We start from the raw sequence: 26,037 nt of genomic DNA on the forward strand, positions 1-26,037 counted from the left end.
CCACACCAATCCTCTTCCTTCTTTTTGCTGGTGATACGTCACACTGCGGTTCAGCTAATCTTCGGCTGTAGCGATATCTTGCCAGTGATTAGCAGTGTAATCTACTGAGCCCCGGCCCTGTTCATCCTGGTGCCGAGGGCCAATACATCACATTGCCGCTAAGCCAATCACTGGCTGAGGATTAACGGAGCCACAGTGTAACGCAAGAAGAAGGAGCGGCTGAGGAGCGGTAAGGAGGTAAGTAAATTAGTTTTTTTAAATGCTGGTAAGTTTAGAAAAAGAAAGTTATATACCGGAGTACTTCTTTAAAGGTTAAGCTAGCCATAAGGATTTCATATACAGTGTATATTATATATATATATATATATATATATTATATATGTGTGTGTGTGTGTGTCAACTGAACCTGACAATTGTGGAAGAGTTACTGTGTAATGTGTATGGTGGCCTTTGGACTCTTCCCTGTCATGGGAAAGAAGGATAAGGCATGTAAAACACAGTCGGCTGTGTACATCTGTGTGTGTATGTGGGACCAAGAGGGACAGTTCAGCCGACAGTGAACTTATGCGTGTATCCAGCTACAGACCTTAGATTTTAGTCAGCAGACACAGAGAGTGTTTAAAGGATCTAGCAACAATTTATTATCTGTGGTGCCGTACAGATAGTCTCTAAACCTTTGCCACAGCGTCTTCCCCATTAAATCCAATTGTTTCCCGAACTGTCTGGCAGTCATGTTTTTCATATCCATCCTCTGTACTGAAATAATGTGCCGTTTGAAGTCTAATGAAAGTCTGTCCATAGTAAGTCTCATAAGACTCAAACGGTTGACTATTGACTGTCATCAGAAGGACCAGTGCAAAAATACAGCCACAAGCTGTGAATTGGGGACAAGCTCTTTAACTTAAGGTAGGTGGTTATAATTTATAAAGGGTTGGCAAATTTAGGGACCCCTATGTATATGAGGACAGTCCTCTTGGTTTGGATCCTCTCTATCACTAAGCTTGTCCACATACAACTGGATGGGTATGAAGTAATGCTTTGGTGATGCAGTAGGAATGAGGACTTGGCGTCATCTTTTCATGCAGATAAATCTGTTATGTTTTTTTCTTCTGGTTCTCGGACAGTTTTGGGTCTTTCCTTGACCTATTGGTCTCCTCCTATTGCTCTGGATCTTAAACTGACTAACTCAGAGCCTGAAGGCGGGTATATCCTGCTGGGAAGAGCTGACTTTTTTTTTTTTTTTATCACCATAGTGTCACACCTCCTAGAGACAGCAAGATACACCCACTGTCTGTGTCCCCCAATGGATCCTTCGAGAAAGAGATTTTACGGTAAGTGTCAAAAAATCTCCTTTTTAACAATAAGTCAATGTTAAAACAACATACTTATAATTTTTAAAGGAAAACTGACAGCAGATTCACTTACACTAAACCCAATACACATGGTTATAGTGCGGGTGAACTGAATTACAAAGAGGTATCACTTATCCCGATTTGCAGTTTGGTTCCAGGGATATTAGCTGACATTGCTAATCTCGAAATGGCCAGCTTTGCACAATGCGGTGAGCGGCATATCAGTGCAGATTGGAAGCCATAATTGTGCAGATTCTCTGGAAATGGACACAGCCTGCCCCCCACAACAATACGTGGATAGCAGGCCGCAGAGAAGGAAAACCCCTAGTGGCCACAACTTTAGAGCAGAAGTGATTTACAGACATCACATGGAAGGAAATTGTTTGAAATAACAGTGACAACTTAGGATCATGACCATTCACCTTTCATCTTTTCTCTCCTTCAGTCTTTGCAGCTGCTTCTCCAGTTCTGTCTTTTCCTGCTGCAGTTTTTTTAGGTTAGCTCTGTAGACAAAAAAACATTACAGGCATCATAAATACATCCACCATAGAGATTCCTCAATGACAGGAATCATCTCCTTACTCCTTTGTGGCGAGTTGTTCCTGTAAAGCTGCCCGATCTTCTTTTATCTTCTTGACCAAGTTCCTCAGTCTTTCACATTCTTCTTGCGGGTCAAGTTTCTGGACTGATGGACCATCTCCCTGACTGGAGAGAGGTGTTCCGGTCACTTGTGCTGACTTGACCTGATCTGTGGATGACTTCTGCATACTTTCCAATTTCTATAGACATACAGAATGGAACTTTTATTTCAAATGATGTAAGTTACAGACATTCTAAGAGGTATTTCCACATCAGACATTTATGGCATATTCACAGGCTATGCATAAATGTCTGATACATGAAGGTCCAACTTCTGGGGCCCACACCTACCTTCAGTACAGGCACCTTCTGATTCCCGTCACACCTGGCAAGACAGCTACCAGCCACTGCACTCAGGAAGAGAACAAATGGAGAGCTGGCTGCAAATGTGTGCATGTCTGTATCTATTTAATTCTATGGCAGCTGAGGGTGGCTGATAAAGGTGGGAGATGTAGAATGCAATATGTGTGGTGTTGCTCTGCAATGGAATTTCGAATCAGAATTTTTCCGCTCGATTCCACTCAGAACAGTCTAGTCCAGTGTTTCCCAACCAGGTTGCCTCCAGCTGTTGCAAAACTACAACTCCCAGCATGCCAGGACAGCTTTGAAACTGCTGGAGGCACCCTGGTTGGGAAACACTGGCTTACTGTCTTGTTTGTTAGGCTGCCATGTATACTTTACCACTGACAGTACTCCAGCAGCTCACAGTGACCGCTGTGTACTCATCAGTAGTGACAAGTACCGTATATACTCGAGTATAAGCCGACCCGAGTATAAGCCGAGGCCATTAATTTCAACCCAAAATCCCAGGAAAATTGACTCGAGTATAAGCCTAGGGTGGGAAATACATCATCCCCCCCTGTCATCATCCAGACCCCCGTCATTAACATCCTCATCATCATCACCTCCTGTCATCATCCAGACCCTCATCATCATCACTTGTCATCATCCCCACCCCCCTTCATCATCCCACACCCCCCCCTTCATCATCCGCTTGTCATCATCCCCACCCCCCTTCATCATCCTCTTGTCATCATCCGCCCTCAGTGGTCTTCAACCTGCGGACCTCCAGAGGTTTCAAAACTACAACTCCCAGCAAGCCCAGGCAGCCATCGGCTGCACGTCGTCTCTCCTGTACACCGATCAGCCATAACAATAAAGCTACAGATGTATGAAGTGAATAACATAGATCATCTGGTGACAATGCTGCCTGTCAGGGGTGGGATATACTAAGCAACAAGTAAATAGTAAGTTCTTATAGTTGACGTGTTGGAGGTAGCAAAAAATTTTAAGAATCTGAGCAACACGGGCCAAACTGTGCCGGCTGGATCACTAGGTCAGAGTATTAGTAAGTACTTGCCAAAAGTAGTCCAAGAAAGGACAACAGGTGAACCAGCAACAGGGTCAAAGGGATGCCCAAGGGTCAATGATATCTATGGGTAGTGAAGGCTAGCCTGTCTGGTCCAGTCCCACATAAAAACTCGCTCTAATTGAGCATCTATCTGTGTGCTGCAAAAACAAGTCTGATCCATGGAGGCAAAAAATGACCCTGACACTTCACAATATACAAGACTTATTTATTGGTGCTAGATAACACAGGACACTTTTATTTTTTTTTTCTTTATTTCTTTATGTTTTTTTTTTTTTTTTTTAACTCCCCACCCCAACCACCCGCCCCATACGACCGACTCCCGGGAGGGACAAAAACACAGGACACCTTTAAAGATCTTGTGGAGTCCATAAGCTATTTTGGTAGCACAAGGGGGGTCTACACTGTATGAGGCAGGTGATTTCAGTGATATAGATGATCAGTGTTTAGTTTTCATTATTCACAATTTACCTCCAGTTATAGAAACCCACAGAGTCTTTGTGAATATACCGGTGGTCCTGTCACAGCAGCCCCTACCAATCACTAGAATAAAGGGGGCTCTGGTGATCAACAAACAATCATGCTAGAGCAGTGTTTCCCAACCAGGGTGCCTCCAGTTGTTTCAAAAATACAACTCCCAGCATGCCCGGACAGCCAACGGCTGTCCGGGCATGCTGGGAGTTGTAGTTTTGCAACAGCTGGATGCACCCTGGTTGTGAAACCCTGGTCTAGTCTAATGGAGCAACAGGGACAGCCATTTAAGTACAATCGGCTGTTTCCACAACTGCCTTGAGACCCCAATAGCAGAACAGAAAAAGGGTGAAGGAACAGATTGTATATCTGATTGGTGGGTCAGATTTTATACAATGTGAGGAGTCTAAGCAATGATTCTGGTGGAGAAATATTGTAATCTCTTACCTTTTCTAAATCCGAAATCTTCCTCACTAGTCTCTGCTTGCTCCACTCACTGTAACCTACATAAAAACAGTTACATGTGAACACAACATCTTAGGACCACAATAAGCGAACGTTTTGCCTTCAGATTTCACAGTTTCCAGTTTGAAATGGGCGCGGATGAAAGATAAGTGAGAAAAGATTCTGAATCCATGATGGACTATGGTTCCATTAATCATCAAAAAGAGCTTATCCCAATATTTATATAAATAGGCACTGTCAGATACAAAAACTTTTTATATGGTTTTACAATAGCTTTTATTAGAACTTTTTTAGTATTTCATACTGAAAAAGCCAGTCAAACAACTGCCCCCCGTCTGCTTGGACACATACTAGTCCTGCTGTGTCCATGAGTCATCACCTATGTCATGGACACACTTCCTTGATTGACAGCTGTGAGTGCAGGGCTCAGAGCTGGAGGAAAAATCCTCCCACTGTCAGCTTGTGTCCCGCTACTGTCAGTGAGGACAAGCTGGGAGTTGTAGTTTTGCTAATGCTAGGGGAGATGTGAGCAGACAGCATACTGAGGGAGGGGGCGGAGACCTGCAACAGTGAGGCCACACCCCCTTCCTTTGAGAGGAATTCAGACTAGTGAGCTAAATTAAAAGTGTAATAAAAAAATAAATAAAGGTGCTAGACACATAAAAATTAGATGTACATGGTCAGGATTAGGTACTGAGTGATATATTTAAAAAAACATTTTTTTGTTGGATCTGACGGGTACGCTTTAAAGGAGATCTGCGAAAAAAAAACGTATTTCTTATCCACAGAATAGGGGATAAGCAGCTGATCGTGGGAGGGTCCGACCGCTGGGACCCCCACGATCACCGGGACGGGACCTCTGCGCTCAGTAAGGACCACGTGCTGCAGACGGCACACACTCCATTCATTCCTATGGAAGCGCCAAAAAAACCTGAGTACAGCACTCGGGCACCATCGGCATTTCCATAGGAATGAATGGAGCGCGTGCCAGCTCACTGAGCGCCAGGGTCCCATCCGGGTGAACGCGGGTGGTCCAAGCGGTCGGACTTTCTGCGATCAGATGCTTATTCCCTTTCCTGTGGGTAGGGGATAATTATTTATTTTGCCAGAGTACTCCTTTAAGAATCATACTTCCTTCTACTGTTATGCATTTCCATTTGTCATATTTTGTGATAGGTCTTTAAACGACTTCCTATATCTAATATGTGCCAGAGCAGGCACACCGGGGGATCTTGTGCAATGTAGGCAGGAAAGCAAACACTAGTATAAATCTTTATTAAAAACATGTAAATGTAGACATCCAAAATATATAAAATGATTCCCATATTTATTTATCTGAATTGTGTAGAAATATTGGAATTGTATTACAGTGCCCCCTTGTGGAATAATTGTAAAATACATGGTGTAAAGCTTCACACAATCATTCCATAAAGGGTAACGCTCCAGGCATAGAATTTTAGTCCATAGTATGTTAATATATGCTGTAGATATTGCAGATTTTTATGCAGGAATTATACGGATCTGCAGAATTTTAAATGTGTTACATATTCTGAACTAAAATCTACAGCGAGAAATTTGCAAAAAAAAAAAAAAAACAACTATATGCAACAAAGCCATAAAAAACATCAGCAACAATCGAGTAACAAAATCTACAAGCCCATAAAAGGAAAAAATCTGAGTAAACCCCTAACAAAATCAGCAACATAAGCATTCACAAGGTTGATACTGTTATAAACTGCAGATTTTCTGAAACTGCATATCAGAACCACATGAAAGTAAATGTAAATGATGCATAATATCACAGTAAGTATAAAGCAAGCAACCAGCTCTGAAGCTGCGTTTATGGTGTATTTACCTTTGGATCTGGTAGATGTAGGAGACTGCGCCATAGCTCTGTCCAGATCAGCTTTTAGGCTTTTATTTTCCTCCTGTAACTCCTTGACTTGTTTGGAGAGCTTCAGTACAGCCGCATTCAGGGCTTTTTGTCTTCTCAGGGAATCCTTACTTTCTGGTGGAGGTCTATAGCTGATAGAGGGAAAAAAAAGAGAGGATCAGTAAATCAATACATCATAGGAAAACATGGAACAATATCCGCTCAGTCAAGTTATATACGACTTGCCTTTAAAAGGGGTTATCCAGGGAAATTTTTATATATATATATATATATATATATATATATATATATATATCTCAACTGGCTCCAGAAAGTTAAACAGATTTGTAAATTACTTCTATAAAAAAATATTAATCCTTTCAGTACTTATGAGCTGCTGAAGTTGAGTTGTTAATTTCTGTCTAAGTGCTCTCTTATGACACCTGTCTCGGGAACTGTACAGAGTAGAAGCAAATCCCCATAGCAAACCTCTTCTACTCTGTGCAGTTCCGGAGACAGACAGAGATGTCAGCAGAGAGCACTGTTGCCAGATGGAAAAGTACAACTCGACTTCAGCAGCTGATAATTATTGGAAAGATTAAGATATTTTAATAGAAGTAATTTACAAATCTGTTTAACTTTCTGGAGCCAGTTGATATAAAAACAAAAAAAAACTAAAAACTTTTTTTTTCCTAGAATACCCCTTTAATTTTCCATTGTCTGGTGAACAATAATAGAAAAAAACTGCAGCTAAAATATGAAGTATTTATAGGAATATCTGATTACAGTAAAAACAGGGAAGACAATTATTAAAACATGTGCAAAAAGTGGAGCAAATGCCCATAGATTAGTCAGATTACTTGAAAAAATAAAGAAGAAATCTGATTTGTTATCACGATTCTTCAGATCAGTGTGGTTACAAAGATACCCAATTTGTCTATTTTTTTTTATTGTTTACCAGTTTGTGTTGTTTTTCAAAAATTGCCCTGTTTTGACTCCTTCAACTTTTTTTTTTTTTTTGCCAACAGAGCTGTGGAACTGTGCAGAGCGATTTTTTTTTTGCACAGTGATCTGTAGTTTTTTCTGAGACGTGATAAAAAAAAACTCAAAAAACTGCAATTCTGGATTTTCTTTTTTTCCCATTTACACTGTTCGTAAAAGTTTGGACAATTCTGCATGCAGCAATATCAAATGTTTGTTTGTTGGTTTTTTGTTGTTGTTGGTTTTTTAACTGTTAAAAGAAGTATATGAATTTTTATTTTGAAAGATTTTTTTTTTTAAATAATTTTTTAAAACTTTTTTTTATTTTTTTTATATATATTTTTTTTTAAGTCCCCCCAGGTGAATTGAATGCGCAAACATTTGATTACTCATACAGATTGATGCAATAATAAAGTATAATAATTAATAATAAATAAATAATAATTCAATTGATTCATTAGATCACATGCAGAAGATGCAAAACACTGTAGAAATGCCGCTGTCAGATGATATTGTTGAAATGCTTGAAAAAGTTAACAAAAATATAGCTGATTAAAATAAAAAAAATTTAAAAAAAGTTCGCTGTCAAGTTTTGACAGCTGCCTTTAAAGAGTTAATAGCCAGCAACATAGATTGCTGTGTGCCAGCAGTTGGCAGTGACCAGGGCTACTGAGTACAGAGCAGGATCGAACCCAGAGCACTCTCCATACACCCTTAATGGCACCATGACCAATATATCTGCTATGAGTCCTTAAAGGGGTACTCCGGTAGAAAACATTTTTTATTTTTTTAAATCTACTGGTGCCAGAAAGTTAAACAGATTTGTAAATTACTTCTATAAAAAAATATTTACCCTTCCAGTACTTTTTAGCAGCTGTATGCTACAGAGGATATGCTTTTCTTTTTGAATTTCTTTTTTGTCTTGTCCACAGTGCTCTCTGCTGACACCTCTGTCCGTGTCAGGAACTGTCCAGAGCAGGATAGGTTTGCTATGGGGATTTTCTCCTGCTCTGGACAGTTCCTGACACGGGCATCAGGTGTCAGCAGAGAGCACTGTGGACAAGACAAAAAAAGAAATTCAAAAAGAAAAGAATTTCCTCTGTAGCATACAGCCACTAAAAAGTACTGGAAGGGTAAAGATTTTTTAATAGAAGTAATTTACAAATCTGTTTAACTTTCTGGAACCAGTTGATATATAAAAAAAAAGTTTTTTCCTGGATAACCCCTTTAAAGGGGTACTCCGGTGGGAAAATTTTTTTCTAAAAATCAACTGGTGCCAGAAAGTTAAACAGATTTGTAAATTACTTCTATTAAAAAATCTTTATCCTTCCAGTACTTATTAGCTGCTGAATACTACAGAGGAAATTCTTTTCTTTTTGGAACACAGAGCTCTCTGCTGACATCATGACCACAGTGCTCTCTGCTGAATACTACAGAGGAAATTCTTTTCTTTTTGGAACACAGAGCTCTCTGCTGACATCATGACCACAGTGCTCTCTGCTGAATACTACAGAGGAAATTCTTTTCTTTTTGGAACACAGAGCTCTCTGCTGACATCATGACCACAGTGCTCTCTGCTGACCTCTGCTGTCCATTTTAGGAACTGTCCAGAGCAGCATATGTTTTCTATGGGGATTTTCTCCTACTCTGGACAGTTCTTAAAATGGACAGAGATGTCAGCATAGAGCACTGTGGTCACGATGTCAGTAGAGAGCTTTGTGTTCCAAAAAGAAATGAATTTCCTCTTTAGTATTCAGCAGCTAATAAGTACTGGAAGGATTAAGATTTTAATAGAAGTAATTTACAAATCTGTTTAACTTTCTGGCACCAGTTGATTTAAAAAAAAAAAAGTTTTCCACCGGAGTACCCCTTTAAGGGGTTCATGTGTACTTCTCGTTATTTAAAACATTTGAGATGTCAAACTGACACATGATAAGGAGCCATTAGTCTGGATAGGATACAGAGATCTGCACTGTTGAAGGGGCTGTGGCATCACTGTGTCATTTCTCTCTGTTTAGAAAGGGTAAAGCCAGAGGCCACAAACCTGCATAGTAGTCAATGTCTAGAGCAGTGTTTTCCAACCAGTGTGCCTCCAGCTGTTGCAAAACTACAACTCCCAGCATGCCCGGACAGCCAACGGCTGTCCGGGCATGGTGGGAGTTGTAGTTTTGAAACAACTGGAGGCACACTAGTTGGGAAACACTGCTCTAGCATGATTGTTTGTTGATCACCAGAGCCCCCTTTATTCTAGTGATTGGTAGGGGCTGCTGTGACAGGACCCCTGGTATATTCACAAAGACTCTGTGGGTTTCTATAACTGGAGGTAAATTGTGAATAATGAAAACTAAACACTGATCATCTATATCACTGAAATCACCTGCCTAATACAGTGTAGACCCCCCTTGTGCTACCAAAATAGCTAATGGACTCCTCAAGATCTTTAAAGGTGTCCTGTGTTTTTGTCCCTCCCGGGAGTCGGTCGTATGGGGCGGGTGGTTGGGGTGGGGAGTGTTAAAAAAAAATAAAAAAAGTAAGAAAGAAAAAAAAATTTGAAAGAAAGAAAAAATAAAAGTGTCCTGTGTTATCTAGCACCAATAAATAAGTCTTGTATGTTGTGAAGTGTCAGGGTCATTTTTTGCCTCCATGGATCAGACTTGTATTTGCTGCACACAGATAGATGTTCAATTAGAGCGAGTTGTTATGTGGGACTGGACCAGACAGGCTAGCCTTCACTACCCATAGATATCATTGACCCTTGGGCATCCCTTTGACCCTGAAAGGCAAAAAACCCTCATACTAGAGGTAAAAATTCCTTCCCGACTCCAAATATGGCATCAGAATAAATCCCTGGATCAACGTTCTGTCACTGTAAATCTTAGCATCCAGAACCTGTAATGTTATTATTCTCCAAAAATGCATCCAGACCCGTTTTGAACTCTTTTACAGAGTTCCCCATGACCACATCCTCCGCAGGGAGAGAATTCCACAGTCTCACTGCTCTTACAGTAAAGAACCCCCGTCTGTGCTGGTGTAGAAACCTTCTTTCCTCTAGACGTAGAGGATGCCCCCTTGTTATAGATACAGTCCTGGGTATAAATAGATCATGGAGAGATCTCTGTACTGTCCCCTGATATATTTATACATAGTTCTTAGGTCTCCCCTAAGCCTTCTTTTTTCTAAACTAAATAACCCTAATTCTGATAATCTTTCTGGGTACTGTAGTCCTCCCATTCCCCGTATTACCCTGGTTGCCCGTCTTTGAACCCTCTCCTGCTCCACTATATCTTTCTTGTACACTGGTGCCCAGTACTGTACACAGTATTCTATGTGTGGTCTGACTAGTGATTTGTACAGCAGTAGAATTATTTCCTTGTCGTGGGCATCTATGCCCCTATTGATGCCCCCCATGATTTTATTTGCCTTGGCAGCAGCTGCCGACACTGGTCACTACAGCTAAATTTACTGCTAACTAAGACTCCCAAGTCCTTTTCCATCTCAGTCGTCCCAAGTGTTCTCCCATTTAATACATAATCCCAGCCCGGATTTTTCCTCCCCATGTGCATAACCTTACATTTATCAGTGTTGAACCTCATCTGCCACTTCCCAGCCCAAACCTCCAACCTATCCAGATCCATTTGTAACAGTGCACGGTCCTCTATTGTGTTATCTACTATTCTACAATACACAGTGCACTGTCCTCTATAGTGTTTACCGCTTTACAGAGTTTAGTATCATCTGCAAAGATTGCTACTTTACTATTAAACCCTTCTACAAGGTCATTAATGAATATATTAAATAGAACAGGACCCAAGACTGACCCCTGTGGTCCCCACTAGTAACAGTCACCCAATCAGAATAAGTACCATTAATAACCACCCTCTGTTTGGTTATTAATGGACACATTCTCCCCCAGCCCCATCCTTCTCATTTTATGCACCAACCTTTTATTTGGCACCGTATCAAATGCTTTGGAAAAATCCAGATATACAACATCCAGCGATTGCCCCTGGTCCAGTCTGTAGCTCACCTCCTCATAAAAGCTGATCAGATTAGTTTGACAGGACCGATCCCTCATAAAGCCATGCTGATATGGGGCCATACATTTATTTTTATCAATATACTCCAAAATAGCATCTCTTAGAAAACCCTTAAACAATTCACATACAATGGAGGTTAAACTAACATGGCAGTCATCATTCCTTCTGACCTTTGTTGTGCAGCCTCTGCTTTCGCCAGCAGCATCTGTAGCCTCTGAATCTGTTGATTTCAGACAAAATGTGATACACAATGAATTTCCTTTATTCTCAGATTGTCCCCCAATCACTAAACTAGGAAATAGGGGATGAAATGGTGGTTGTTTAGGCCTAAATGTATGTTTTCTTCCAGGACATGAAGAATGTTATTAGATCTATTTGATTATTTGGGGGCAGATTTACTATTGAAAATATGTGTGCATATGTGCCTTGTTCCACCTTTATTTTGTGCTTTTTACTGTAAAGTGCCAAGGTCAGGCATTGCTGCCTATCATCAGGACTCACCTCTTCATAATACGTTTCCATAGCTATCCTCATCTCTTCCACACTTGTAGTTTTTAGCTCAGTCTGGAGCTTACTATAAAACATAATAGGTATACACACTGCATTATTACAGGACAGGATAAGGTTTAGGTGCAGCCAAAATGCTGCTCTGCCTTCTCTCTCTCTCTCTTTATATACAGTGATCCCTCAACTTATAATGGCCTCAGGTTACAATATGTTTGGTCTTTTCTGGACCATTGTAACTTAAAACCAGACTCACCATACAATGTACAGACAGTCCAGATCTGTAAGACATGTCAATAGCTGGAAGAACCGACCAATCAGAATGGGCTGTCACTGGTAAAACCACTGTATTACTTAAGTGCATGCACTGGCTGGTGTCTGGTAGCGCCCCCTACAGTACTGGGAGGTATTACATGTTCTGTACTACTCTTTACCTGTATTACTGAAGTGCATGCACTGACTGGTGTCTGGTAGGGCCCCTACAGTACAGGGAGGTATTACATGTTCTGTACTCTTTACCTGTATTACTGAAGTGCATGCACTGACTGGTGTCTGGTAGCGCCCCCTACAGTACAGGGAGGTATTACATGTTCTGTACTACTCTTTACCTGTACCAGGGTTAGTTGCTCCTTTGGACACCAGGTGAGGGCGGCTCCATGTTACTTTTTTAGGACATTGTGTCCTGTACAGGACCCTGAAGAAGCTCCTGTCCTCTACATAGACAGTGATTACAGCTCCCAGCAGATCTTTCTTACTTTTATATGGAAGGACTTGCTTTATCTATATTTGTTATCTACTTATTTTTCTTTATTTCTCACTTTTTTCCTATTTTTGGATATTATTTTGGGCTTTTGAACCAATTAACAGGTTTCCATAGAGTTATGGTTTCAACATACAATGGTCGTCCTGGAACCAAATAATATTGTAACTTGATTGACCACTGTATATGTTATATAGCTTTTTTTTATTCCCAGATAAACGTTTTAGACCAGTGATCCCCAATGTGTGGCTCCTTTGTTGTTGTTGCGCTTCCAGCACGCTCAGGGTCATTCGGCAACAGCTCGACAGTCATAGGTTAAGCAGCGCTGGTCTTTGTAACCAAACAGAAAATAATAATCTACATCTGACAGCCAATATTGTTTTCATACCTTAAGGCATTATCTTTTTCTTTACATTGCTTTTCCAGCTTCAGAATCTTCTGTTTGAGATTATTTACTATCTACAATGAAAATAAATGAGAATGTCATGTGCAGCTATTTCTATGTAGGAGAAATATGTATTAGGACTACATAGGCTTTTTTATATATCAGAAAGCCATTGTATTTTTTAAATTTGTTTTATTGAAGTGTAAAAAACCATGGGCATGACAAAAGGAAAAGGCAGGCAATAAAAACGTGCATAGCAAAAGGATATGCATCATAAAGTGCAAAGTACATTGCCAATTAACATCCGCTCACATCAACTCGGGTAAATCTGCCGATTAACAAAGAACATAAAAACATGCGCTTGTACGCGCTAAGAAAACATGCAAAATTAGGTCCATTAGTGTATCAGGTTCCAGAACCTAACCGTAGCCATATGATTGTAGTAAAATAAGAATAAGGAAACATAGTGCCGCTGCACTTGTAGAAATCTACCGTATAATATCTTAAAACATCTGCCAAGTCACGTATTGATATCACAGATCATTGGGTAGATAAGGAGAAGCACCAGGGTCCCCATACCATTTCAAATTTAGCTAGGCAATTCCTATGTCTATACACCACTTTAGAAAACGGGATAACAGAATTAACTAATTTCTTCTACTTAGTACAAGTGGGGGGGGGGGGGGGGGTCGAGGTTCCATCCACCACAAACCAATCACCTTTTTGCCCATAAATAGGGACTCCCTGAGTAATGTACACGATGGGGCCAAACCTCCTCATCCAGGATACCGAAGAGACAAACTAGGGGGTCAGCCTGGATTGGTGGGGCCACTATTAGAATTTAGCAATTGCAGGACTTCCCCCCCCACCCCCCAAAAGGATGCCACATAGGAGCAATCCCAAATAAGGTGCCAAAAGTCCACCCTAGGGGCAGAGCATCTATGGCATGTATCCCAAGACGCACGCCCCATCTGACAGAGACAGAGTGGAGTAATATAACAGTAATGGACAATGTACAAGTGAATAAGTTTATTGTTGGCAGCTGGAGAAACCAAAAGGTGGGAGGATTGCATGTCCTCCCAGTTCTCAGTAGTCATAGAAGGGATATGGGACCTCCAGTGCCGTTCAGCAGGGAGAGGGGTCAGCTAAATTTTAGCCTGGATGAAGTGGGTGGATAAAATGGAAACCAGACCCTGTGAGCGTAGCACTCCAAACAGTGGATAGGCGGAGATTGGAGGAATACCACTGGGGAATTGGGCATTAACAGCATGGCGCAATTGGAGGAATTTATAAAATGTTTCCCTGGGGATCCCAAACTTAGTCTGGAGTTGTAGAAAGGAGCACAGAACATAGTCAGTAAAGAGGTGTTCCAGTAAAATAACCCCATAGCTTGTCCAAAAGTCGGAATCTGGAGAACCCATGGGGTGATAGAGATGTGGGTTGTGCCAAAGAGGAAGTTCAGCAGGGAAATCAGCAAAGGAATAGATCTGCTTGGTGGTCTTCCACACCTGGACAGCAAGTCTCCCGCTGGGGGACCCTCTAACAGTGGGCGAAGGGAGGGGAGCTGCACATATCTAGTCAGTGTACACTCCGCCATTGGCATGGGATCAGGGAGCACACAGTGTCGCAAGTACATGGCCAGCTAAATAATAGAGATAAAGGTCCGGCAGTTTAGGGCGCTGGAGGGTAGACAGCTTAGCCTTATGCTTATTCAGACCCCAGACAAAGAGATATAAAACATGGAAACATGTAAATGACACTATAAGGTAGGGATATAATACTACACAACTGAAAGAATATATATTATATGCAATACTGCCCTATATTGGGAGTTGGTATATCATAAGATAATGTATAGAAAGGTATTAATGACCCCCTAACAAGTGTACAAATATGCCTAATATAGACTCCAAAATAATCAAAAGAGCAAAAAAGGAAAAAGGAGCTACTCAAAAATGGGTGAGAAAAGTATATAAAATACAATCTTTATTTCATCATATTAAAAAACAGTGCAGTTTGAAACAGGAGGAATACGGCACAGACAGGCGGCATACCTGGGACAATCAATGGTAAATGTGCAAAAAATGCTAATAACTATTATATAAATACATAGCTATGTAACTGCTGGGTCCTAAGGATTAAAAAAAAGTGCTGATAATGAGATGTATGGTTAGTCTGCCTAAAGTGCAAGTGCAGAAGCAGTCAGATACCAACATCCACTATGTGACAATAGCTCATAGACAGTTACATACCACAGTATATGTAGGGAGAGTACTGCAAGTCCCAGGATGCCGCCATCCATACCCAATTTTGAGTAGCTCCTTTTTCCTTTTTTGCCCAGATAAAGAGAGCAAATAGTGAGTGCAGAGTGAGAAGAAAGGATTTAGGCACAGGTACCGCTGAGTGCTCCATGATATATAAACATTTCGGGAGGATAATGTGACCCGCCACTGCCAGAGGGAGAGAACTCCACAATTTGAACTTATCTCGTATATAAGGCAATAGGGGCATAACATTAGTGCTGAGATCTCTATTAATGTATATTCCCAGGAATTTAAACGTGGAGACCACCGGCAGACCACACACTACCGAAGCCCGAGGAGAGTCCAAGAGGGGCATAAAAGCAGATTTAGACCAGTTTATACATAGACCTGAGAAGCTATCAAGTAATTGTATATAGTAGGGTAGCATTACCTCATGGCGGGACATGAATAGGACCATATCATCAGCATATAGACCTATACGCTCCTCCCCACCCCCAAGGGACATACCAGTGTAGAATGTATCCTGCCTAATGAGCAGGGCCAGGGGCTCCACTGCCACCGCAAAAAGAAGCGAAGACAGCGGTCACCCCTGATGTGTGCCCCTCCCCAAACTAAAGGACTGTGAAAGCCATTGTATTTTTCATTGCATGCAAAGCATGGAGCTGCACTAGGCTAAAGGCCCTTTTGCACGGGCTGATTCGTTCATAGGAATAACTGGTCTGTGTAAAAGGTCCAGTAGTCAGTTAGCAAACTAAAAAACGCTGGTTCATTGGCTGATCAGATTAAGGGCAGGGTCACATGTGCCGTACTTTGCGGCTGTGTATTTTCCTACCCATTAAAGTCAATGGGTAGCAAAATATGCAGCTGATTTTTTTACCCATGGACTTCAATAGGTAGGAAAACACACAGCAGCAAATATGCAGCAAAAGTACAAAGATTGTAAGAAGTGCAGGAAAGGCACGAAACGATCTGTCGCCTAGCAACGCCCTTCTATCTTTCCTGTTGTGTCCTGTCCTGCACATGCTTTGAAATAAAGCCAAGCTGGGTGAGTACCGTTCTTTTATTACTTCTGTGTATTTATTTAATAATTTTAAGACCTTTGAAGGAAGTATTTTTGCACCATAATAAGTACAAAGCAAGAATTATAGGGGTACTCCAGAGGGAAAAAAAATTCAAATCAACTGGTGCCTGAAAGTTAAACAGATTTGTAAATCACTTCTATTAACAAATCTTAATCTTTCCAGTACTTCTCAGATGCTGTATGCTCCAGAGGAAGTTGTGTAGTCCTTTTCTGTCTGACCACAGTGCCCTCTGCTGACACCTATGTCCATGTCAGGAACTGTTCAGAGTAGAAGAGATTTGCTATGGGGATTTGCTCCTGCTCCGGACAGTTCCTAACACGGACAGAGGTGTCAGCAGAGAGCACTGTGGTCAGACTGGAAAGACTACACAACTTCCTCTGGAGCAGATGGCCCAGTATTATTTCCCTTTAACAGGATTAAGGACAAATATCATATTTCTAATCAGGAATTTTACACGTATTTACAGGTCCGCCACCGCTAACATGAGACCGACTGAGCACCCTCTGGACAGCTCCTCTCTTAAACTACTCACCACATCAGCGAGAGGGTTGAAACCATACTACAACAATCTTTTACAGGGGAACATATTTACCAAGACATACCCCTTGTGAATGTGGGAACAGGATCTCAACATAACGGTCTCCCCAGAGAACTGGCAGAAGGCATTTAAAACCATACATATCTCTTTTCAATGTTCCACCCACCTAGAATCGGCCATTAAGACAATGCTGAGATGGTACTACACCCCAGACCGCCTAGGCAAAATATACCCCACAGCCTCCTCGCACTGCTGGCGAGGTTGCGGCATGGGTGGCACTCTCCCTCACATTCTATGGCTTTGTCCTATTATCAGGTCCTACTGGACACAATGTAAAACACTCTTACAAGCATTGTTCGGTCGGCATGTCCCATGGTCCCCTCAAACTGTCCTTTTATTTTTAGATTTGCACACTCTTCCCTGTGAAGCCAGGGCTTTGTTCTGTATTATTTGTATCCTAGCAAAAACGGCCCTCACCAGCCACTGGAAAACACCGATAGTTCCTTCCTTGGAGACCCTTATTCATAAAATGAATATGACCTATGCTTTTGAGAAAATCATAGCTTGCAGGACTTGCAAACGCTCTTCTTTCCAGAAACGTTGGCTTCTCTGGTCCTCACTGCACAGATGTTTAATCCAATATCCTCACTTGCTGCACCGATGACTCCTCCATGCACTATCATCTCTCAACCCATTCACACCACTAGCGCTTCACTACACCGCAAGCGTTCATAGCACTGTTTGAAAAGAAAAAGTATCCTTCACAGTCATACCTTTGGGTTCTCTTTCCTGACAACTGCTGGACGCGTCCGGCTCTAATTATGACACTTTATTGTACATGATAAGACACTGTTTTTCCCTGTTTTGTGTATTTTACTTTGTTGTTTTGGGCTTCATTAAGAGAGTACAACTTTTTCCAACTCTACAGTACACCTCTGAGACGTCTATCTGTCCTGCATGAAGTATGACCTACTGTTACGTTTGTATTTTACTTGAAAATTTCAATAAAAACTTATGAAAAAAAAAACTTCCTCTGGAGCAGTGTATCCCAAGCATGGTGCCCTCCAGTTGTGTTGTTGCAAAACTACAACTCACAGCATGCCCAGACAGTCAAAAGCTGGGAGCTGTACTTTTGAAACAGCTGGAGGCACCTTGGTTGGAAAACACTGCTATGTAGCATATAGCAGCTGATAAGTACTGGAAGGCTTAAAAGGAGTATTGCAGTGGAAAACTCTTTTTTTTTTTTAATCAACTGGTGCCAGAAAGTTAAACAGATTTGTAAATTACTTCTATTAAAAAATCTTTATCCTTCCAGTACTTTTTAGCAGCTGTATGCTACAGAGGAAATTCTTTTCTTTTTTAATTTCTTTTTTGTCTTGTCCACAGTGCTCTCTGCTGACACCTCTGTCCTTGTCAGGAACTATCCAGAGCAGCATAGGTTTGCTATGGGGATTTTCTCCTGCTCTGGACAGTTCCTGATACGGGCATCAGGTGTCAGCAGAGAGCACTGTGGACAAGACAAAAAAGAAATTCAAAAAGAAAAGAATTTCCTCTCTAGCATACAGCTGCTAAAAAGTACTGAAAGGATAAAGATTTTTTAATAGACGTAATTTACAAATCTGTTTAACTTTCTGGCACCAGTTGATTTAAAAAAAATATATGTTTTCCACCGGAGTACCCCTTTAAGATTTTTAAATAGAAGTAATTTACAAATCTGTATAACTTTCTGTCACCAGTTGATATGAAAGCTTTTTTTTTTTGTTTCTTTCTGAGTACCCCTTTAAAATAATGCTTTTTACAGGGTCCAATAGCTTATATATCAGTAATATATATTAACTTACCAAACTGCTGTCACTTTTTTTGTCCACCAGGCTTCTTGCAAACTCTGAACTCTGTAATTAAAATAAAGGGAATATATTTTATACTATTTTCAGTAGACTGTTTTTTGTAAGTATATGTATAATACAGACCCCCCCCCCCCCTCCCACCCAGCTCTTTGGTATTACAGCGACATTCATTTGAGCTCCAGTAGCAGATGAAGCTCCTGGATGATAGCGCCAATGTTTCTGGAGGAAGGCAGCCATGTTTGTCTAATTTCCTACAACTCCATTAAAGGGGTACTCCAGTGAAAAACTCTTTTTTTTTTTTTTTTTTTTTTTTTTTTAAATAAACTGGTGCCAGAAAGTTAAACAGATTTGTAAATTACTTCTATTAAAAAATCTTAATCCTTCCTGTACGTATTAGCTGCTGAACACTACAGTGCTCTCTGCTGACATCTCTGTCCATTTTAGGAACTGTCCAGAGTAGGAGAAAATCCCCGTAGCAAACATATGCTGCTCGAGAGAGTTCCTAAAATGGACAGAGATGTCAGCAGAGAGCACTGTGCTCGTGATGTCAGCAGAGAGCTCTGTGTTTTAAAAAGAAAAGAATTTCTCCTGTAGTATTCAGAAGCTAATAAGTACAGGAAGGATTAAGATTTTTTAATAGAAGTAATTTACAAATCTGTTTAACTTTCTGGCACCAGTTGATTTAAAAAAAAAAAAATTTCACCGGAGTACCCCTTTAAGCAACTACAGATTCTTCCTATATGCACTGGGAACAACAAAGCAAACTCATTTTTCTGACAAATGTGCAGTCTCCATCCTATAAAGCAGTGTTTCCCAACCAGGGTGCCTCCAGCTGTTGCAAAACTACAACTCCCAGCATGCCCGGACAGCCTTTGGCTGTCCGGGCATGCTGGGAGTTGTAGTTTTGCAACAGCTGGAGGTACTCTGGTTGGGAAACACTGCTATAAAAGCTTTCAGGGAGCCTTTACAGCCATGTGCTAGTAGTTGTCATATTTAACTATTTTAAAAAGCCACAGGTTGGAGACGGCTGCAGTAAAGGATCAAGGGTAATGCCTCCAAGATTGAACTCGCCCTTGAGGGATCCAGTAACTGCTCAATCTGACGGTCTTTCCTGTTGTTTTCTTCCTCCAATCTCCTGAGCTTCGTTTTCATTAAATCCGCTTCAGATTTCTGTGCCTGTAACATCTGAAATGAAAATCAAAAATCAATCCAGAATTTTTTTTTATATTTTTCCAGATTATATTAAACAATATTAAAGATAACAACAACAATATAAGAAGAAGCTTCTCAACTTCTACTTTGCGTGAAGTCTTTTTTAATATCTTATTCATACTCTTCTTCCTCAGGCGTTGTTCACATCCTCTCCTCACCTCCTAATGTATACATTAACCTGAGTGCTTCCCAACCTGTGGTTCTCCAGCTGTTGCAGAGCTATAAATCCCACCGTACTAGTGTGGCTGTCAGGGTATGATAAAAGTTCTATTTTGCAACAGCTGGAGAGCCACAGGTTGGAACCACTGACCTATAGGCTATTATGGCGTCTTTTTAACAGATTACTTATGAAAAGCTCACGATGTCTACATTTAATGGATGCTTATGAGGGAAGACATGCAGTGGCATTCATCCCCAATAGGCTTTTATATTGACAAAAACATACAATACACAGTATTATTATTTTTTTACAGAAGAATTAAAGGGAACCGGTCATTAGATTTTACCATATATAAGGCCGGGTTCACACCACGTTTTTGCAATACAGTTCCCGTAATAGATTTTTTATAAAAAACGGATTCCTCAAAACCTGACTAAACTGTATCAAAACGTGTGTACAAATTTCAATTCCTATACGGTTTAAAAAATGATGTCCGGTTGCATCTGGTTTTAAGAAAAAAAAAAACTATACGTTGCTAACTTTTCATTCCATTATGAATAACGTTTCACTTGTTTGATTGAAATTCCAAGTAAAAAAACCAGATGGTGGAAACCAGATGGAACCATACGCACATACAGTTCTGTGCGGTTCCCATTGACTCCCATGAAAAAAAAAAAAAAATGTATACGATTTCCATACTGTTTTTCACCCGGACCAAAAACCGTGGTAAATAAACGGACAAAACCGTACAAGACACAAACGGATACAGGATTCAATACGGTTCCGTATAGTTTTCAAATTGGAAACATATACGGGAACTGTATTGCAAAAACGTGGTGTGAACCCAACCTAACTCATGGCAATGCCTTATATATGGTCAAATCTTCTTCCTCACCATCCCCAGGAGACATTTCTGCCCACAGGGATGATGAGGATGTGTATGTATTGTATATATATATATATATATATATATATATATATATATATATATATACACACACACACTCTCATCTGTAAGGCAGTATCTTGTAATACCTTTTTATTGGTCTTCCCTCTCCCTGCTCTAACACCATTACACCCCTGCTCCCCCTCCCCTGTCTAAGTCTTATCTTCAGTCTATGGTTCTGTAGTATAATTGTCCTTTCTCCTCCGTACAGTGTAACCACCATTCTCACCTCTGCTCTCCAGCCCCCCCCCCCCCCCTCATCCTTATCTGGATCTATCGTCCTATAGCTATACAATTTATGGCCCAACTTAATGTCCATTCTCCACATATGTTGTTTTAACCCCTGCATATTTTGTGAGATAGAACGTGTGTTTTCTCCTTGTGAGCTCAGAAATGCTTATGACTTGATAAAGGGAGGAATCCCGAAAGCTTCTCTACAAAATCTTATTAGTCCAATAAAAAAGGTATTACAAGATACTGCAACTACCGATGATTTTGCTTTTTGCATCACTGGACTAATACAGCTACTCCTAACTACTATATATATATATACTTGAATATATGGAGGTCACATTGCATTATGCCTTAAATGGTTTAGTACGGATAGTACAGTGTCAGTACTTACTGACCCACTTACTTTAGTTTATTCCTTACAAGTGTGTAGGGCTTTTGGTTAATATATATATATATATATATATATATATATATATATATATATATATACACACACACACATTAGTTTAAAAGTGTCCCCCCACCGGCCCCATAAGTAGTCTCCTGGGCTGGGAGCTATACTTACCTGGTCCTGCTGTAATCACGCCTCCTCAGTGTGATTGACAGCCTATGCACGGCCAGCGTCATTGCTCTGCTGCTTCTGCTCAGGGAGCAGAGCTGTGATGAGGGCTGTCAATCACACGGAGGGGGCGTGATTACAGCTGGAGCAGCAGGACTAGGTAAGTATAGCTCCCAGCCCAGGGGACTACTTACAGAGCTGGCAGGGGACACTTTTAAACCACAAATCTTCACCATCCCTGGGGATAGAATTGTCTCCTGGGGACGTGAGAAAGAAAATGTTACCATATATAATGTGTTGCTATGCATTATATATGGTAAAATCTGATGACAGGTTCCCTTTAATAGCATAGTCTACTACTCTACTCCATCCTATTTTTTTGTTGCAGAATACTGGTCAGATGGAGGCTAAATGGATACCTTTCTGTCACCTTCTGACTAAGGACCCCTATAGAGACATTAAGAATGTATGTCGAAACCATTACTTACATATTTGCTAAATGTATGGGAAAGCTGATTGAAGACAGAATGGAAAAATATGCTAATCCTTCTTATGAAGGGAGACAACCTTTTCTAACGATTGCCATAGCATTGATTGGGATATTTATGCACCTTTCCACAGCTTCTTACTTGTACATTATACAAGTTATATGCAAATTAAGGTATATTATAGAATATTGTCTGTATCAGTGCACAGTTGTTTTTGGTTAAGATGAATATAGTGTTTTTTTTATGCAAGACCAGATTTATTCAACAAAAATAAAAGATTGTGGTATATATTGGAAAACCTACAAATAGAAAGCCGACACATATCACTAAGTACCCCATCTAGATGCACTGATTTCAGTGGACTGAACGTAGTCTTATAGTGACTATGGCTGGTACATTAACAAAAGGTATTTTTTTTTTGTGCAGAACTTTTGAGTCCTGAACAAAAATTGTATACACACAAAAATGTACTGAACATGGTCATTATTACTACTTTCGGTCTGCTAAAAATCAACAGATCCAACCATAGCCTTACACAGTAACAAAGAAGGAAAAGAATACAGCACAGACAGGCACCTTTTTCAGGTCTATGATCTGGTCGTACATGTCCTCTTTCTCTTTAAAGTCTGGTGTTCCAGGTATGTAACCTAAGATACAAACACAAAATTACCTGAAAAAGAGAATCAATTACATCAGCAATAACAACTAAGACACAAAAAACATGCATTTTGTTTCTGGGCAGATCTCTTACATTTGCAGTATTGTTTTATTCAAACTGGTGTAATGGATTTCACTTTCACAAAATCAAAGGCATAGACCCTGCCAGTAATGCTTTCTAAGGCCTTCTTTCGTCCCCTGACCGCACTCTTTACTAAGTTTGTGTGGTCTGGTGGCCGGCACAGGTTCGCAAAAGATACGCTGGCTCAGCCTAAAACAGATGGTGGCCTAGCCTTCCTGATCCATACACCTACTATCTAGCTACCATTGCCACTCGTGTACTGGACGGCTTTCACTTGGCTCACACAAAACTCTGGGTACGCCTGGAAACGGACCTGTCTCCCTTCCCTCTCACCTCCCTGCCCTGGATTTGTCCCTCATATTGGACTGCCTGCTCCAAATCTACTCTTCCATTTGTCTCTAGGGTCGTGCTGTACTGCTGCCTCCATCACCTGGTCAAGGTGGGCTTACTTCGTCCACTAGGCCCCCTAACACCTTTAACAGGCAGCCCAGACTTCCTTCCGGGGACCTCTGTGAGAAGCTTCCTTTCTATCTCGCCACCATTGCACCTACCTATAGCCAAGGTCCTCCTCCCCTCTTCCTTGAAATCTCTCTCTGAAATTATGGGCGATGCTACCCCCTCTGTCTTGTGTACGTTCCAATATCGCCAACTCCAGCATTTCTATGACACATGGTGGGTCTCTGGTGAATTGCATAGGGAGGTCCTCCCCTTTGAGCGATTATGCTTAAGTACTGTTAGACCCACCCATACGGTATCCTTGCTCTATGCTATGCTTCGTACTCGGGACTCCCGCTCGTTGATACCCTATCAACAGGGGTGGGCTAGAGAGCTCGACTACACCCCCAGCGCTGAGGAATGGACGACCTCATTTATGCTCTGCCATAAGGCTTCCAGGGCAGTAGCCCTACAAGAAACGAATGACAAATTACTCTCCAGGTGGTACAAGTTTCTGGCCCTGCTCCACCGCTATTACCCATCGGTGTCCAATGTTTGCTGGAGGTGTGGCCGAGACGTGGGCACCCTCTCTCATGTCTGGTTATCTTGCTCCTTACTAGCTGACTTTGGTCCTCGGTTAGGGCCCTCATCCATGACATCACTGGGACCCAGGTAGCAAACACCCCACAGGCTCTCCTCCTCTCCATGTTGCCTGGCTCTTCTGACTCATTGAGAAAGAGCATGATAGGCGTGCTTTTAGCGGCCGCTAGGAGTCATACCGAGAGGTTGGAAGTCTACGCCCCCCCCCCACCACCACCACCACCACCACCACTGACTGGCTCAGGGAAGTCCTATACCTCCAGGGCTTAGACGAATGTTTGGCTGACCTTAATGGTTGGACTTTGCTGCTTCCCCGCACTTTCTGCAATATGGGCTTACTGCTTCCGCTCCTCCCTAGTGACCTCCCTCTTATTTACCGCTGATTTCCTGGTCTCCGGCCCCCTCTCCCTCCTTCTCTGCCTTTTTCTAACCTCTCTCCCACATACTCCTCCTGTCTTTTCCATCCTATCTCCTCATTGGCCCTTTTGAGTTCTTATTTGCCATGTTTTTTCCTGGACTGATTGGCTCTCTGTGATTGGAAACACTTGCATTTCTTAATTTCGTTTCACCTTGAGCCCTGTTAATGATGACTGTTTTTGTTCTCATATGTTTTAATAAAATTATTTTTGGAAAAAAAAATAAAAAATCAAAGGCATAATTTCCTTTATACCAGGCAGAGTAGTGCAGCAGACTATCCTGCTTCTAGCGCTGGTCATACATTTCAGGTGGCTGGCGGCTGAACGCACATTCACCACAATTCGACATAATGACATCTGCCATTGAAGGAGTCAGGAGGCTTATGTACACATTATATGGTTGGCCAATCTCACAGGATATAGCAGGTTTGGCAGACTGTGCTGGTAGCTTTCCATTGTCTTTACCAGTACTAGCAGAACGGGAATATTTGGGCTTCTTCATGCCAAGAGCTTCCTTAAGATACTCCGGAGTGCTGCTGCCTGGGCTCACCCAGGCCTGGCCAATATCCATGTCAGATTTCAAAGGCTGAGTGAGACCTAAGAGAAAAAGCACAAGAGGGTCATGAAGAGGAAATGAAACATCATCAACATGATAAGCTGGGCAGGCATTCCCGTGTGTCTAGATGAAAGCGAAAAAGAACAAACTGATAAACCGGGACGGTATGTTAAAAATGGCAGCAGTAACCATTGGGGAGGAGAGTATCTTTTACTTTTGATTCAATTACATTTTGCTTCAAAATTTATATAACTGGAAAACCACTTAAGGCTGTGTTTCCCAACCAGGGTGCCTCCAGCTGTTGCAAAACTACAACTCCCAGCATGCCCGGACAGCCAACGGTAGGTTTTCATTGAAGTCAATGTAATCTGCTGTGGATTTTCCATTGCAGAGACTCCACTGTAGAAAATCTGCCGCAGCTCAAACTCACAGTAGGAAACTCACTGTAATACCTCCTGTGTGGACATACCCTCGCACTTACTTTTTACTATGTAGATCTAGGAAAGTAGGGTAACAAATGATGTAGCGTTAAAGGGGTACTCCACTGGCAAGCATTCAGAACTAAATGTTCCAAACGCTGTTGTCGCACCGTGGGGGTCGGCCATGTCCTCGTGACATCATGGCCACGCCCCCTCAATGCAAGTCTATGGGAGGGGGCGTGATGCCCCCTCCCATAGACTTGCATTGAGGGGCGTGACCATGATGTCAGGAGGGGCGTGGTCGACCCCGCAGCGCAAAAACAGCGTTCGGAACATTTAGTTCTGAACGCTGGCCAATGGACTACCCCTTTAAAGGGGTATTCCTGGATCAGTGGGAATCGCAGCGGTCGGACCCCCACCTATCAGCATATTATCCTGTATTCTGTGAATGGAAGATAATGTTATCAGATGGGAATACCCCTTTATTACCATACTCCGCAGGGTCTGCAATGTATCGTTCCCAAACTATATCATAGAGCTGACAAGTAATGTTCAAATAAACCTTCTCTCCAATATCACTGCAGGATTACTGTAGGGGGACGCTGACAAAGGAGTAAGAAGTTTCTAAAGCTGTAGAAGGTTTTCTTATTTATATGGCCATAGTAGTCCCTAGAACCCTCAACCTGTAATGATTTCTTGTAGGTTA

The 26,037-nt window shown here is 41.5% G+C and overlaps 1 protein-coding gene across 2 annotated transcripts in view; it reads right to left on the reverse strand.

Annotated features, from left to right (window-relative positions):
* Positions 1 to 26,037, reverse strand: part of IQCE (IQ motif containing E) — a 66,330-nt gene that overhangs the window by 21,540 nt on the left and 18,753 nt on the right. For both annotated transcript variants that reach the window (XM_056535954.1, XM_056535953.1), the window contains exons 6-16: positions 24,822 to 24,953; positions 22,743 to 22,813; positions 19,639 to 19,752; positions 18,562 to 18,612; positions 12,840 to 12,910; positions 11,689 to 11,761; positions 11,358 to 11,407; positions 6,152 to 6,321; positions 4,279 to 4,334; positions 1,935 to 2,131; positions 1,775 to 1,855 (exon numbers count right to left, since the gene is read on the reverse strand). In XM_056535954.1, the coding sequence (XP_056391929.1) occupies positions 1,775 to 1,855; positions 1,935 to 2,131; positions 4,279 to 4,334; positions 6,152 to 6,321; positions 11,358 to 11,407; positions 11,689 to 11,761; positions 12,840 to 12,910; positions 18,562 to 18,612; positions 19,639 to 19,752; positions 22,743 to 22,813; positions 24,822 to 24,953 (1,066 nt within the window). The remainder of the gene's footprint in view (positions 1 to 1,774; positions 1,856 to 1,934; positions 2,132 to 4,278; positions 4,335 to 6,151; positions 6,322 to 11,357; positions 11,408 to 11,688; positions 11,762 to 12,839; positions 12,911 to 18,561; positions 18,613 to 19,638; positions 19,753 to 22,742; positions 22,814 to 24,821; positions 24,954 to 26,037) is intronic.

The sequence above is a fragment of the Hyla sarda genome, chromosome 8 (assembly GCF_029499605.1).
Source record: "Hyla sarda isolate aHylSar1 chromosome 8, aHylSar1.hap1, whole genome shotgun sequence".
Taxonomy (NCBI): Eukaryota; Metazoa; Chordata; class Amphibia; order Anura; family Hylidae; genus Hyla; species Hyla sarda.